Source organism: Thamnophis sirtalis, unplaced genomic scaffold (genome assembly GCF_051295495.1).
Source record: "Thamnophis sirtalis isolate CommonGarterSnake01/CBP01778 unplaced genomic scaffold, rThaSir2_p1.2 scaffold_8, whole genome shotgun sequence".
NCBI classification, from domain to species: Eukaryota; Metazoa; Chordata; class Lepidosauria; order Squamata; family Natricidae; genus Thamnophis; species Thamnophis sirtalis.
This window is the reverse complement of record NW_028261388.1, coordinates 52,447,692-52,464,664: the sequence shown is the minus strand read 5'-3', so window position 1 is coordinate 52,464,664 and position 16,973 is coordinate 52,447,692. Positions and strand designations below refer to the sequence as shown.

Below are 16,973 nucleotides of genomic sequence, written 5' to 3'. Positions count from 1 at the left end.
TAACATATATTACTTTTAAAAAGTTATTTGGGCATAGTGAGTGCCCTGAAATAAAAACCATTGGTATAAAGCCTTTTACCCTAAAAATGGATAACCGTCATTTCACATTTTTAACATTTTGGAAGAAATTAGGCTAAAACCCAATTATTCGTGATAAATTTTGCATTATTTATTAGTTTAGACCCTGTTTTGTAAAGATAAGCCCATGCAAGTATATTTGCATGGAAAGCCTACAAACAGCCTCACCATAGTTATGTTCTACCCTTCTCTTCTTGCTACCCACATACTACATAGAGAAGAAGAAGGGTTTCATGAAGAATGTACTTGCTTCTTGCAGCAATATCCATACATACTATAGCAGGCAATTGAGGGAGCTAGAGCTCTATTGATTTTTTTTTTTGCCAAGTGCTCCAGGTAAGAACAGAATTTGGTCCTGCATGGGGCCTAATTTTGTTCTTAATCTTTGTTCCTGATTAAGATATGGAATACTGAAAATGTGCATGGCCCATTTTCTGAACATTGCATACAAGAGACTGAACAAGCATGTTTTGACTTTTGGTTTAACAGCTTCTCACAGCCATAAACAATACAATGATGCAGTACAATACGTCCCTGCACATTACCTCATAATGAGGTATCAAGTGAAAAAGGATCATCAATTTTAAAAACCAAAGAAAATTATGATGAATGGATTAAGAAGTTCTAAATGTATCTTTTTTTTTTTTCAAAAATGTATTTCTAATTTAATTCTTTAACTTAGTTTGGGGAAGTACATTCCTGTAGTGCTGTGGCTGGTTTGTAAGCTTGTTGGCAGTATCAGAACTGTTTTACAGTTTGTACAGCTGTGAGATCACTCTTGTTTAGGCACTATATAAATAAAAGAAATATATGAAAAGTACTTAATGTAAAAATGTATACAATTAAAAACTAAAAATTATGCTTTACAGTCAGAATAAAACAGAGAAGAGGTGTGGGCATTTCAAAAAATGTCTTGCTATTTGAATTAAAAACTCAAAATAATATATTACACCTCCAAGTTTTACTTCCATATTCTTAAAATCTGTCTCAAATGTTTCTAATATTTACACGTTACTATAATCATACCTAGCAGACCAGGCCTTGAAGTAGGTTAATTGCATAGGAAGATTTTACTATGTTTACATTTTATCTTAAGTTATTTTTTTAAAGCACAGTAAAGAGTCTGAGGACAAATTATTCAACTGTTTATCATACATAAGACTGCATGACTATAATACAAAGGGCTTGTCTTTTCATTTAACGTTACAATATACACAGCAAGTCCGGACTAGATCTTACAATCTGAACACAGGTATTTAACCTTTTCCATGCTGTTTATGTTTACAATGCACAGAAGTCCTGTAACCAAACTGTGTAGTAAAGCACACAAAACTGGACTGTAACATAACACAGTATGCAGAAGCACTAGAGTTTATGATTTTTCTTTATGTAAATTTAAAAACAGTATTTTTGGTGCTTGTTAAGGTATGGCAACCAGCACAAGAAAAATTACCCATATTTGTTACCCTTATATTCCTAGACAGCAGTACATATTGGATTCCATTTTGTATTGCTAAGCTCAATGCTCCATTGTTGTGATGACAGCCTTTTGCCCAGCAAACATTTTTGAACCGCAGAAGTTCAAAAACATCAATTCACAGGCTTGAGATCGCAATATAAAATAAATATGGATACCTTGATAAAAAAGTTGCTTTACAAAAACTCCTTATTTCTAAAGCATTCTTTCATACTTCCACTGCATTCAGCCTCTTTGTTGCCAATATAAGGAATGATTATAAAAAAGAAAGAAAAAAATTTGTTCAGGAGAACCAACCTAGTTTGCTATAAGGACTAACCAGTCTGAAGTGCACGGTATTTTGTTGAATGGCCTTTAACTGGTTTACTGGCAGAGGTAGATTACTGCTTCTGTTCGTGTAAAGGGCAAAACAGTGTTAATCTGGAAAGATAACCACTTTATTACCCTAATTCCTCTATTTTATTCACAATGTTCATATTCGTAATTTCAAAAATCTTCAAAAGGATTCTGAAATTTAGCAACTGCCAAACTGATTAAGGCAGCAGACCTCCTGTTAAGTATAGCCTACTCAGCCTCAGATTTCACTCGAGCCTTTTTTTTTTACTTCACTCATCTTAGTGTTTTGGATCTATTCATGCAATCAAGGTCTTGCCTTCAGGTTTACATTTATGCTAATAAGGGATACAACAAATTAACTGCTGGTTTCATAGCTTCTGGCTTTACTGTCCCTTTTACTTTCAGAAGCTTGAACACATTTATAATGCAACAGATGTTACAGTGTTGAATTAGATGTCCTATCTATCATGTTCAATACACAGACTGTTGTAAATGTATTGGCTATGAATAAACAACAGTTCCAGTTTTGTTTAAGCAATAGTACAGCCATAATTTTCAACTGACATTTAAAAATGGTCTAGTTACACCTTGTGTCAAAGTGCAGAACTGCTACATTATTGGTTACAGACATCTATGTGCTATAAAAACAGCTTTGGTACAATAAATTATCAAAAAAGAAAAAAAATTTGTAAAATTCACAGCATAATTGTGAGGCAAAAAAGCAGTCACATAAAATTCTGCATTTTTAAAAATGTTCAGGTCGAACAGAAGACATCTTTGTGCAGAAGTAACAGTGGAGAAACCACGTGCCCAGAAAAAGCAAAAAGAGGAAGAAGACGTAGGAGGAAAGAAAAAAGAAAGAAAGTGAAAAGCAGAGAGGAACACAGTTGTAGCTATTTTCATCAAAAGCAAACCACTACTCCTGTGACCTTCAACCAATAAGGAAGTCAGCTTTATGACACACGCAAAGTGACCTTGCAATACCTTACAATATGTGGGTCACAAAGTCTATTTTAAAAGAAAGGCCTCTTGAATTACCCATTCTCTGTGTTTTCAGCATTAAGGACTGTCTGCAAAAGCATGTCCCAAAGTGATTGCATCTGAAATGGTAGGCTCTTCTAACTTAGAGTCCAAATCCATAAGGCCAAAGGTTATCCCAAAGACCACCACTTAAGACTTCCCCTGGACTGGTCAAGACCAACCTGCTGATTGCTTCTCAGTGCACCTTACTTACAGGACCAGTCTTATTTCAATACTAACTGATTGTAGCCTCAAACATGAGACACAGAATCCCAATATAATTGCTGCTTTGATTCTCAGTAGGTTCAGATAAGGAGTCTTAATCACCGCCACTTAGCATGCTTAATGTGTCTCATGGACACCATTACAACCATCCTTTTTACAGCTAAAGATTCTGTTTTGTAATCTTAGGGTCCCTCTTCCTTACAGTACTGCTTTTTGTGTTCATGTATGTTTGGGGAATGGAAATTCATTATTACTCCCCATCCCTCCCCCTTAATATTAAAAAGAAAGGAACAAAAACTTCAAAATGCCCATTTATATGATCCTGGGCATGCCTTAAAATATGCTTGCAACTAAGATCAACTCTTGAATTTTCATTCTGTTGAACAAGGGGAAAAATATATATGTGACTTGGTTGTAATAATTAAAACGGGCAAAAAGGTGAGAAATCTTCTCAAAGCTATCTAGGATAGGTATGAACATGGCTCTAAAAACTTCACTGCAATCTGTTCAAGTTTAAAAAAATAGTTAGCTTTGCCCTTCTGTAGCGGTTCAATAAGTCTATCTCCTCCTGATTCAAGCAGCTTTGCACTTTTTTTTTTTTTTGGAAAAACACCACTTCTATAAAAACACACAAGAAACAAATCTGTTTCAGTTTAGTCACGAGCTGGCCACAGGACTTTGCTGAACACAAACTCCTGTCATGGGAGATTCTTCCCTATCAATTCCCTGTCTCATTGTAAGATGTCCTTCAGTCATGTAATGAGCAGGACCTGTGTTAGCAGAAAACTGGTACGTTGGGTGTCCTGCTGTGCCAGTTTCTTGGTGTGGATTAGAATAGACCGTTAAATTGACGTCCATAGCTCCATTTTGTCCAAAGTCTAACGCGTTAGCAGCCACAGGGCGGTTCTGATAGGCCTGATTGCCTTGATTACCAGTTGAGGAGGAAGATGTAGAGGAAGAAGTTGTTGAGGAAGACAGGGATGTCATGGAGTGGTGACCATGGCCCACCTCCATGGAATCTTGGGTGGACGAGCTGTTTGTTGGAGAATTGTAGACCCTTGGCCTGGTCCGACTACCCAAGGCCTGCTGTCCATGATGATGGTGGTGATGATGGTGGTGGTGATGGTGGTGGTGGGAATTATTTCCATGATGGTGATGTAATGCATTTTGTTGCTGAGGAGTAACATGGAAAGAGGTTTCTTGAACTGGATGGTTTTCAACAGTAACTTGTGTAGGAGCTTCAGTTCCTGGCCAACCAAGAGGAGGAGGAAACTGCTGTCGAACCTATAACAATAATACACATACAAACACACACATGAGGGGTTAAATTATTTTATGTCATCAAATCTAAACAAAGCAGAGTTACATTTGTACTACACTGAACTTGATTTATCTGTTGCCAAAAATATAACTTAAAACTTTAAAAGATGAAATATAGTCATTACTTATTAGTATCTATCTCCTGCAGAAAGTTCTTAGATCTGATTCAAAAATGCATACGTCAACTGTTCAAACAATTTTAACAATGTGATTTAGAAAGAACAATTAGCTTTTGGGCAATTATTTCAGTTTTAATCATATTATCAAATATTATCTGAATGATAAAAATAATAGTTGCAGAACTGGTAAAAGATTGTTACTGTAGTGTGATCACGGAGCACAACTATTTGGTTATTTAAGCATGTCAACAATTAGTTAACAGAGACTTCCTTTCAAAACTACCTGAGGACTGTGCGCTTCACAATCCATAGCTTGTACAGCAGCAGTGAAGTGTCCACCACTATGTCGATGCTGGTGTGTTGGATCTGACCGTGCTCTTCCACTGTTGCTTGTCCCCGAAGAGCCACCTTTAATCATAAGCAAAACAAATACGTTGAAGATGATATAATCAGAAATGTTGATGTGACAACAGGAAAGCATAAGTTCATTACAAAGGGAAAAAAGACTAGCTAGAATTTTAAAAAGGAGAAAGAGAGCCAGATCTAAAATAATATAAAATCATTTTTATGTCTATAGTAAATATTATTCCAATGACTTTATTTACAAAATGTTTTAGGAATCACGCGTGTACCTGAGCTTGAAGATGTGCTAGAAGTGGTTCCTGAAGATTGTGACTGTTCCATAGCAGGACTTGTAGACACACTGTTACTTGTATTTGTACCTTCATCTGCTGTTTTCTTAAAGAAACTATGCTGCAGAGCATAATAAGGTTGAATTCGGGTTTTTGGATCATAATCAAGCATCCTTAAGATGAGGTCTTTAAACTTCAAGTAGTCAGCTACAGTATGACCAGACTCCCCAGCACGACGCCCTCCTGGTCCTCCTGTTTCAACTCCAAGTATATTGTGAAGTTTACGGGTTCCAGGTGGTTTGTACTCCTGTTAGAAAATTAGAAATTCTTTACATTTAAAAAATATAGTTGCATTTTTTATTATTTCAGATCAGTTTGCTAACAATATAAATACTTCCAGTTGTTCTTGGTTTTTTTTTAAAAAAAACCCTACCCTTGATTTAGGGTATTTTGGTTTTCGTTCTGGGTGTTGGTTTTTGTTTTTGACTCCTGGTGACTGCCTAAATGGGTCCCTGAAGTCTTCAGAGCCAGTTTAGTGTACAGATTAAGGCATCAGGGTAGAAACTGAGAGACCTTGAGTTCTAGTCCTGCCTTAAACACAAAGCCAGTTAGGTGATCTTGGGCCAGTCACTCTCAGGTTTAGGAAGATGATAATGGCAAGACACTTCTGAAACTTTTACAACAGCAACAGCATTTATTGTCATTGTGCATCATGTTTTCAACAAAATTGGTTGGTTATCAAAATATCAACAATATTCATTTACTTTAAAAGAAAACCTGAGAAACCAAAATAAACTTAGGAAGGACCCCCCCCACCCCCAAAAAACCTGGTCAGGCTGTTAAAAGTAATGGTGAGAAATTTACATGGGAGGGTGGACATCAAATTTGCAAAAATGAGAGTATAAATCTCTTGCCACTTTTGACCTAACTAGGGCATGTCCTCCTCCTCTTGTCCGATCTTCCTTAGATATCATCTTTCCCCTCATCTCTGAAGGTTATTTCCACATGCCATGACAGTAGATTAATATTATATTTATGTATTACAACAGCCACTCAGAGATCAGATGTCAATGCTTATAAACTATTCCCTTATGAATATTTTATTTATTTATTAAATTTATATGCCACAGGATTACCCTGTGATAAGACGAGGAAACAATAAATTTAATAATAAATATAAAATAACACAGAAGTGATTCTGGGTGGCATACAACATTTCCCTACGGTTTCCCTAATTTAGAAAGTGTATAGCATGTGAGTTAGCATATGCTGCAGAACAAAAATTAAGTGCAACTTCAGTGTGTGTGTGTGTGCGCGCGCGCGCATACATGCCTACATAGTCTAGTGTCTTAAACTAGTCTAAACCAATATCAGTACATTTTTACATATTTTTAACTTTTGCTTTTATTCTTTTTAGTAAAATCTGTAGAGTAAATAATTATAATTATTACATAGTTTATTTCTGATATGTAACTAAAGTGAAGTATTTTTTTACTGAAAACCGATGTATGTTTGTCATTTATTTTACTATTATACTTCCTAATAGTAGGAAGTATGAATAATTAATTACAGAAATTAATAATTTCTCTATGTAGGGAAACTGTTCTCATTTAAATAAGGATTAGCTAACAGTATAAAGTATAGGTTTCCCCTTTCCAGTTGATTCTGATTCTAGGGAACAGTGTTCATCTCTGTTTCTTAGCTAAGGGAGCCAGCATAGTTACAAATAGATTAATCTAGATCAAAGATCAAAATATCTATTTACCCTTTTCCCATCTTTGGTCTTTTTTAAGGTCCAAGAGCCATCTGGCAATTTCTCAAAAAACTTTTTTGCTTTTGGTGCTTGGTCAAGAATATAAGCAGGTGGTATACCCAAAGCCTCCACTATTTTATTCATCTGATCAACCTGTTTCAAATGAGGAAAATCAATTAGAAGTGTAACCAAATATTTAAAACTTAAGAAATCGGCAACTCAGTATAATAAAAATTCATGAATATCAGCATACCTCATTTGCTCCACTGAAAAGAGGTTCTCCGGTGTGCATTTCCACTAAGATACAACCAAGGGACCACATATCAATTGCAAGATCATAAGGCATTCCCAATAGCACCTCAGGTGATCGATAAAAACGACTCTGGATATATTGATATATCTGCATTTCAGAAACAAAGACATTAAGCAATCCCCCAAAAAATCTAGTTTGAAAGTAATCTGTATATTATATTGCACATAATTTGTTTGAAATACAAAATAAGGAGAAAAAATGTTAAATGCTACAAAACTTGGTAATTAAAAAAGAAGCTTAAAGTTAAATATGCAATTATACAGCAGAAAATGTTAAAAATACTTTGCTTAATAAACTGCAATTCTGTTTCCTTATTTGTGAAAGATTCATATGATGTTGGGAAACTACCAACCAGGCAAGGAGGTGGGATGAAGCAGAGCTTAGTCTCAAGTCATTGCACAGCTTGGACTGACACACACACACACACACAGGCACACACCTGCTCTCTCTCACATACACAGCTACTTGCTACCAGATTCTAAACAACTTAATAAAATAAGCCTCCTTCAAGCAGAGTTCAACTTCAGGTGATGCAGGGACATATCTATATATTTTAATAAAAGAGAATCTATTTAATTCAAGTTTGAACTATAGAGCTGTTTGCTTCCAGACCTTTTTATACCCAAGTAGATAACATCATCAGTGTTAAATAAGTGTAGAATTTGCTCCCTGTTTATGTACAGTAGGAAACAAAAAGACTAGAACACATCCTCTCCAGCAACCAACACTCAGATAATCAGGGAATATATCAGGCAAACAATCGACTAGAAAACTATACTTGAGGATTTACAAAGGAAAAAATCATACCCACATCAATATTGGCAGGGCAAGATACTCTTACACTCACTAGTACTGATGATATTGCTTAATTGGGTAATGAAACTTCTTCAAGCAAACAATCAACCCCAGAGAGCAATAAGGACTCCACATCTATATATTTTCTTAACAATATGAAAGTGGTTTGCTGTGACCTCTTTCGGATGGTTTTTTAAAAAACTAAACAAACTAGTTTACAGACTTAGAATTCCATTCAAGAATCCTTGACTCAAACCTTAAAAGCATAACTTCAAGAAACTTTAAAAACAAAAACAAAACTCTGTCCTTCTGCTTTCTGAAAGAGAATTACTCTGCTATTTGAGCCATCAAAACTATGCACTGGCAAATATATGTTTTTATTTTATTTTATTTAAATGCAAAACTAACACTCTGGCTATGATTTAGAAAAGAGTTCAACAGAGCTTAACTGTGCACTACACTGCAAACAGAGTTATCATTTACTACTATGGAGACTGCAGCCACATTGGATATACTGTACATTCTGAATGCTTAGTTAGGAACATGCAGAAATATGGGTAGTCCCTTTATTGCTAAAAACATTTGGCTTATTTTGTCCTTATGTAGTAATTAGCAGTATATAAAATTATTTTTGGAGTATACTGATTTATTTAAAATATAAACAAAACAAAACAACAAGCAATATTGAAATATCTTGATGTGATAATACTTACCCTCTGTCCAAGCTGGCAAGAACTGCCAAAATCAACTATTTTGATCGCGCTTCGTTTGGGGTTACATAGCAAGATGTTCTCAGGTTTTAGATCACAGTGAATGATACTAAGTTCAGGAGTTGCAAGAAAAAGCAGTGCAGTACACATCTGTTGTGCAAACTTTCGCGTCAAGTTCAATGAAACCCCTCTGAAATTTGTATTCCGTAGAAGGTCATAAAGATTATAGGAGAGCATTTCAAAAACTAAGCAGAGATGGTTTCGGAACATAAAATGACGCTTCAAATGTACTGAAAGAAAAAAAGAGGTGGGAGATGTTAAGAGCCGAGGTGGTGCAGTGGTTAGAGTGCAATACTACAGGCCACTTCAGGTGACTGCTAACTGCAGTTCGGCAGTTCAAATCTCACCGGCTCAAAGGTTGACTCAGCCTTCCATCCTTCCGAGGTGGGTAAAATGAGGACCCAGACTGTGGGGGCAATATGCTGACTCTGTAAACCGCTTAGAGAGGGCTGAAAGCCCTATGAAGCGGTATATAAGTCGAATTGCTATTGCTATTGCTAAATTACAGGTATAGTGTCAAACTTTTAAGCATCTCCCTAAGGAAGTTATTGCTTCCAAAGGTTGTCCCCCCCCAAACCCTCCCCCTTTAAAAAAAGTATAACTGTAAAAGTTCCTTTTGGAAAAAAGTTATAGGTAATTCATTTCTTAGAAAATCACATGATGCTAAAATTAAAATGGTGGCACTTATTTTTTCTAAAAAGTACAAACTGTACCCCTTCATTTATAGACTTTCTATGCTTGAGGCTTCAGGTTTCTGATCACTACACAACCTTTCTTCTTAAACTATTTGAAATTAGACTAAAATTTAATTGAACTAAATGCACAACTAAAGAAATATACTGCTGCCAGTACAAAGAGAATATGTGCCTTTATTTTCTTGTCTAGAATTAAGGATGTATGTAAAAACAAATTTCATTACTGCAGCTTTACAATCGCCCTTATACATAATATTTGATTCTGCAACAGAATGCACAGCAGAATAATTAAACCATTCTGAATTACATAAAGTTAACTTTAGTTACAGAACTGCCATTAGTTCAGAAAAAGCTACTTTTTACATTTCATATTTAAAGTGTTTTAAAAATGCCTATACTGAGTGTTTCCCTGTCTTAGTGTCTCATGATGTTTTGATGGTTTCATCTACAGGAAATATATTATAACCTCAAAAAGACAATGAAAATATAATGGTTGATCATTATAAAAACTAAGACAGTCAAAAGCTATCTCTCGAAAAGATAAATTACCTATGTAATATTTCATTTCTGTGTCATGTTTGTTCATAAGCTCGAGAAGTCGCACTTCAATTTGGGCTTGATTTAGGAAAGCCTTCTTGTTCTTTATAATTTTAATAGCTACCCACTCCTGTTCCACACGGTCATATGCCTTTACAACCTGTAGAAATGTAAATGCAGAAATGTAGAAAAGAAAAACACAAAACAGATACAACTGCATGTTAAAGCAAAAAGACAAAACAATTATTGAAATAAAACACCTTCTATAATCAACAGAACTTCTTTAATACATATGTATTTGTGTAGAAGATAAAAACAGTCCAGATTTTTGAAAGGAGGAAAAGAACTTGAACATTTTTGGAATTAATTAGTGATTAAACGTTTTCTAAAATTCTTTATTTGTCAAATTACATGAAATCTAACACTTAAAACTACTTGCCTAATCAGAAGTAAAAAGAATTGAAATAGGACTTTGGTCAGATCTGCACAGAATTTCTAGTGAATAGTTTCTGTGATGATATATGCATACTGTATTGTTGCATTATATATTGGTAGGCTATTAGGAAGTAGAATGTAATATCTGTCTATCAAATCTATAAAAAATCTATACCTCTATACAGACCTGTGCACATCAACATATTAAATCAAGGTAGTATAACGGAAAAAATTGGGTTTTCTTCCCCACCACCATCAGTCTAAAAAAAAAACCCCAAAATGGATTGTGAAGAGTATATCAAAAACCACCCATATGTGATGGGATAATGCTTTGAGTTGCTTTTATTCAAATTATTCAATCATTACCTGTCCAAATGAACCTTTGCCTATTAAAGAATCAATTTCATAACGGTCCATCCATTTTTCCCCATTTTTCACAATGTAGTCATAGTTGTCATCATCATATCCATCATTATAAACCTTCCGCTCTTTTTTGTGACTAGAATCATCTCCTTGTCCCTGTTGATGTCGTCGCTTCTTTTTTGCATAGTAAACCTGAGGTTAAAAATGCAATTATTGCATAACCAGTTTGTATCATACACTATTGCAAAAAAGATTGAAAAACAGGGTCTTATTTTCTTTTGACCCCCCAAAATAAGCACCTGGCCTTATTTTTGGGATGGTCTTATTATTTTTAAAGTGCAGGAGCTGGTGAGCGTGGTCACCTCATGGTTGCTGCTGTGTTGCAATATTTTCAGGGAGGGCTTATTTTCGGGGGAGTACTTATTTAAGGTCATGCGCTCAAAAGCCTGATTGGGCTTATTATCCAGGGAGGTCTTATTTTGGGGGGGGGCGGATAGTGATAATTTAATTGGTAATAAAATGATAAAATGATGATTAAAAATAAAATGGTGATATTGGTGATATTAATCATTAGATGGTTACATTTTTATTTTACAGCATAATTTATTTAGTTTAAAAGGACCCATACAGGAGTATGGATATTGTTTCAGTAACCTTTGACCATCTGCTCTGAAAGCAAATCTGGAGCTGCTGAAACATAACAGCTTCATACAAGTTCAGTAAATCAAAGAAGCTTGAAGCACAAAACTTGCAAAAGCAGACATAATTTTAAAAGGTGCAAAGAAATATATGCATTCATAGTTCAACCTATATGACATTAGTCCTCTATTTTATTACTAAGAACATTGCTCTCCTCTGTTCTAAATGTAGCTTTGGATAATTTTCCTCAAGAAACCAATGGAACAAGTACAATGTTGTTGACTCATCTGTTTAACTGAATTCTCCTTATCTATTTTTAGGGCTTGAGTGAATAAAATATCATTTTTATAGTCTGTTATTTAGGTAGTAATACTGAACTTTTAACCACTTAATAAACAAGAGTCCTGATTTTTACATTATCAACCAATTGATGTTTAGACAAGGGACATTCTTTAATGGCAGAGAGAAAGGGAGGACTGTAGAACAGTTTTAGGGAGTAAAGATTTAGTGGCTTTGTGATGGCTGGAATCTGGACACAAGAAAAAAACATTTCTCTAATTTCTACTTGGCTTAGAGAAAAGAAGGGAAATCCAGGGTTGCAAAGCTTTACAAATAAGAATATCGGCTATGTTCTATGAAAGAAAGTTTTGCTATGGTGATGAACATGTTTCTACCCTCTCAGAAACAAGTCTAAACACTATCTGTCATTCAAGTGAAGTGGATAAATCAACCTTATGGTATTTTATTTCATCTCAAACTTTTCATTCATAAAATAAGACAGTAGCTTTTCTTTTTTTTTAGCAGACAAATATAACATCTTTGCAACAGTATAATTTCAAAACGGAAAAAATATTTTTAATAATACAAAATTAGAAGAAAAAGAGAAAAAAGAGCAGACAGTAGCCATTCATACAATTCATGAAAATAAATATATGCAAATGAGAAAGGAAGGAAGGAAGGAAGGAAGGAAGGAAGGAAGGAAGGAAGGAAGGAAGGAAGGAAGATTTTAAATACCATTCTAAGCAGCTTTTTCCTTTTCTAAAATGCTACTCATGTATTCTTTTGAAGACTATCTCTCCACTCAACAGTTTTATTAATATAAATTTAGAAAACTTTTTTTGTATTAAACATTTAATGTCCAAAGAAATGCATTACAACAGAATAAGACTATATATTTAGCTTGCATTTTAGTATTAGTAAACACATTCTAGTCACAATAAACAAACTTATATCAAAAGAAAAGTTAACTCAATGAATTATGCAAAGTTTACCTCATTAATATGTTTGTATGTTTTGATCAAATCCACAGACAGTTTCCTTAAAGGAGCAGCTGCTGGATCACGGAAAGTTAGTGGCATTCGCCTCTGTAAAATAACAATATCACATATAACCTTAATCAATTAAAATCAGAACGTTATTATTTAAAAATAATGGATTATACATTATGTTTATCAAAAGAACAACCAGAAATATATTTAAAAGGCAAAACATATATATATATATATATATATATATATATATATATATATATATATATATATATATATATATATATATATATATATATATATATATATATATATACTCCTCAGCTTTCACTCAAAGTTAATATTATGGTATGATTTTAATAGTTTGATTATACTCAATAAGCAATGTCTATTTTTCATCTATGAATGTATAGTAGATTTTGGTTTTAGTTGCCCTTTTCTGAGATTCTTCTGTTAAAAATAGAATAAGACTAAATTGCTTTTTTTGTTACAAAATATAGGGCAACTGTTTCTAAAGCATATGGATTTTTTTTGAAGAAATCCTTTCAAATGATAAAGGTATCCCTTTCAAGTCTATCGTAATATTACACCAAGAATTCCAATGAACAGATATGAACCCTGTCCTTATAAATGCAGATTGTCCTTAATCCTTAAATTTTGGAATATGGCCATTATTCAATCAAAATATGCATAGGAGCTGAGACTTGGAGATAGTGACTGAAGTAGCTTTCCCTGGTGGATTTCAACACCAGAATCTTTCACCTAAACAGCTACTATCCAAAGAAAAGCTGTTCTAGTAATTTCTACAGGTTTGCATTACTGTATCTTGAAAATACAACTACAGTTTTACATGTTACTTTTTTTCCAAGCAGATCAAACTCTGCCCAGAGGTGACTTCCTGCCATGCTGAAGTATTTTATAAAACAGGGGCTTCAACTCAGAGGCATACAGAATGGACATTATAAGATGCAATCTCAAATAACTTGAATATAGAAGCAGAGACTTTGAAATTTGACAGACAAAATGAAAGATGCCAATTTTAAGCAGACTACATTGACAGTATTAGCAATGATCTTAAAAGTTCTAATGCAAAGCAGGTAACATACAGACTTAAGAATCCTTAACTGAAACTGCTGAAATCTAATAGCAAAGTACACAGGATCAATTGCCAGTTTAAACATTTAGTTGTTTTAAAATGTAGAATGGGATTGAAGTTTTAAACACAATTTGAACATCTACCTCAAAGAGTTAAGGAGAAAAAAAAATCTGGAAGATCTTTGGCCCTCTCACTTGAACCCTATTGTATAATCCTGTTTAGTATATGTAGGTTTAAGGGCCAAAATAGTGTGCTACCTTCAGTTATGGAACCAAGTTAACAGTAATAGCAATAGCACATACACTTATATATCACTTCACCGTGCTTTACAGACCTCTGTAAGCGGTTTTACCATGTCAGCATATTGTCGCCAACAATCTGGGTCCTCATTTTATTGCCCTCAGAAGGATGGAAGGCTGAGTCAACCCTGAGCCGCTCAGAATCAAACTCCTGGAGTAAACAGTGAGTTAGCCTGCAGTATTGCATTCTAAGCACTGAACCACCATGGCACTTATTAAACACTATTCTAAATCATTTGGGGCATTTGAGAAATGTTACCCCTCATATATGCTTACTTATTAAAATCTAATGAATGGGCTCAACTTTTGTGTCCATTATTCAGAGGACTTTCAAAACCCTGATATATTGATTATTACCTTGTTGGTTCTGATTTATCATACTACCAAACTAACTGTTTCCCTCAAGTTTTATGTGGTATTGAGACATGCAACATTTTAAAAGTTAAGATGAATCCTTTTTATGTAATTCCCTTAGACATCTTATAAGAATAATCAGATTACTCAAGTCCTTTTAAGAATAAGGACACCTCAACATGAGGACTCCATCAGACTGAAAATACAGGTGGACCCTCAATTAATTAAAACTCATCCAGCAATTTCAAAGGTACAATGGCATTGAATGAGAGGTACTTATGACTGGTCCTCAAAGTTCCAGCCATCACAGCACTCCATGGTCCACTGCGCCACCTTATGAGCCAAGGTGGCGCAGTGGTTAAATGCAGCACTGCAGGTTACTGCTAGATCAGCAGTTCAGCGGTTCAAATCTCACCGGCTCAGGGTTGACTCAGCCTTCCATCCTTCCGAGGTGGGTAAAATGAGGACCCAGATTGTTGGGGGCAATATGCTGACTCTCTGTAAACCGCTTAGAGAGGGCTGAAAGCCCTATGAAGCGGTATATAAGTCTACTGCTATTGCTATTATGGTCACAAGATTGCAATCCAGGTGCTTGGCAAACAGATCACACTTACGATAGTTGCAGTAATCTACGATCACATGATCACTATTCAGGAGTTGCAAATTTCTGTTAGCTTCCGCCAAGTTGTGAGGAAATCTTTGTTTAACAAAGGCAACAGGGACCTGCCAGGATTGCTATGTCATATTTTATGACCGCTTATTTAATAACAGAAATTCCAGTCGCAATCACTATTGCAGCCCCCCATTTTCTGTTTTTTCATGACAATGGAGACTTGATGGCTGAATAGATTTATTTCTGGTGTGTTTGAAATTCTATATTCTAATCTGCACAGTCACTGGGAATTGGGTGATCTACAAACTGTATTAATAAACAAATAAATAAATTAAAAATAAATAAATTAAAATAAATAAATTTCTAATATAAAGTTTAGAAAAATAAACTGGCCAGAAGTCTCTATAGGGACAGAATTCATGCTAGTTAAAAAATCATTCTGTGCTCTGGATGAGAACACCGAGGAAACACTGTTTCGGGTTGACAGAATTGCTCTGTTAAACAAAGAGCGCAAAAAGCAGTTCCGACGCAGCAAAGACCTTATACAATCCAATTTGAAGAGGGAGACAGCCCCAGATGAGAAGGTTGAGTCCGAAGCATCTCGACAGTCATATGTAGCTCCCTCTCATGCTCCCAAGAAAGCGCCCTCATCCAATCCCAAGGACAAGAAGGCTGAGTCGGTAACATCTCAACAGTCACATGTAGCTCCTTCTCATGCTTCCAGGAAAGCGTCCTCATCCAACCCCAAAGACACATCAGAAACAAACGCCAGATCTGAAGTGTCTCATCATTCGCGAGCACCATCTCAGTGGTCAGATGCAGCCCCCTCTCACGCTTCTAAGAGGACATCCTCATCTAGCCCAAAAGTTACACAGGGAGAAAAAACCGCATCAGTGAAGTCTCATCGTCCACACACGACATCTCAACAGTCACACGCAGCTTCCTCCCATGCCTCCAGAAAGGCCTCATCTTTCCGATCAAAGGCAGGTAGCAGCGTCTCACAGCAACCTTCCCGTTACAGCCACAGGTCACAGGTATCTACAGCTGGAAAAGCACTAATAGAAGCTGAGATGGCAGAGATGGATCTAGAGACAGCAAAGGAAGAGCAGCTGCTGAAGGAAAGGTTGGCAACCGTGGAAGCAGGAAGGGCAGCTGCAGAAGCCAAAGCTCAGGCAGAGAAGGCAGCAGCAGAAGCAGAGAGTGCCAAAGTTAAGGCTCAACTGGAATACCTTCAGTGCAAGCGGGAAGCGAAAGAAAGACAAATACGGGCCAAAGTTCTACAGATGAAGGCTAACTGTTCCTCCCTCAACTTCAGTCCTAGGAAGCTGGAAAAAGATAACCAGCACAAGCATGTTAAGGCCTGCATGGATAAAGCCCACCACAACAGGAACAAGGTGGAAAATCTCGATCTGGATCACGAGACACAATACTCGACAGTCTCATCCATGTCCAAAACGAAGAAACGCATGGAAGTGCACAGCTCCCACTGCCACCGTTACTAGAATGGGACAACCCACCAGATGATCGCAGTCAGATTGTGACACCAGAGGTAGCAAGCATCCCACCTCACCTGAAGCACATGAGTAAGCACTCTCCTGTTCTAGATCCCAAAGCCGAAATCCTGCTCTTGCCAGGAACAGACTCCTCCAACGCTTTCATCCCTCAACAAGTGGTCAAAGGTCCAAAGGACTCCCCATCCGCCCTCAAGACAGAACTTGGAAGGGGTATCTTTGGGATGGTGTATGTCGATCGACCACAGGTCCCAACCTGGACAAATGTCTTCACAACTTCCACTCTCAGTAATGGAAGAACATCCCACTTGAAACCAGGCCAAGA

General features: G+C 35.9%; 1 protein-coding gene across 4 annotated transcripts in view; it reads right to left on the bottom strand.

Moving 5' to 3' along the window:
* Window positions 1-1,207: 1,207 nt before the first annotated feature.
* DYRK1A (dual specificity tyrosine phosphorylation regulated kinase 1A) overlaps window positions 1,208-16,973 on the bottom strand; it is a 138,837-nt gene continuing 123,071 nt past the window's right edge. For all 4 annotated transcript variants that reach the window (XM_087721655.1, XM_087721656.1, XM_087721654.1 and 1 more), the window contains 9 exons: window positions 12,779-12,871; window positions 10,872-11,060; window positions 10,083-10,230; window positions 8,782-9,068; window positions 7,214-7,360; window positions 6,973-7,113; window positions 5,208-5,514; window positions 4,859-4,983; window positions 1,208-4,420 (listed from right to left, as the gene is read on the bottom strand). In XM_087721655.1, coding sequence (XP_087577781.1) covers window positions 3,794-4,420; window positions 4,859-4,983; window positions 5,208-5,514; window positions 6,973-7,113; window positions 7,214-7,360; window positions 8,782-9,068; window positions 10,083-10,230; window positions 10,872-11,060; window positions 12,779-12,871 — 2,064 coding nt within the window. In that variant the 3' untranslated portion in view covers window positions 1,208-3,793. The remainder of the gene's footprint in view (window positions 4,421-4,858; window positions 4,984-5,207; window positions 5,515-6,972; window positions 7,114-7,213; window positions 7,361-8,781; window positions 9,069-10,082; window positions 10,231-10,871; window positions 11,061-12,778; window positions 12,872-16,973) is intronic.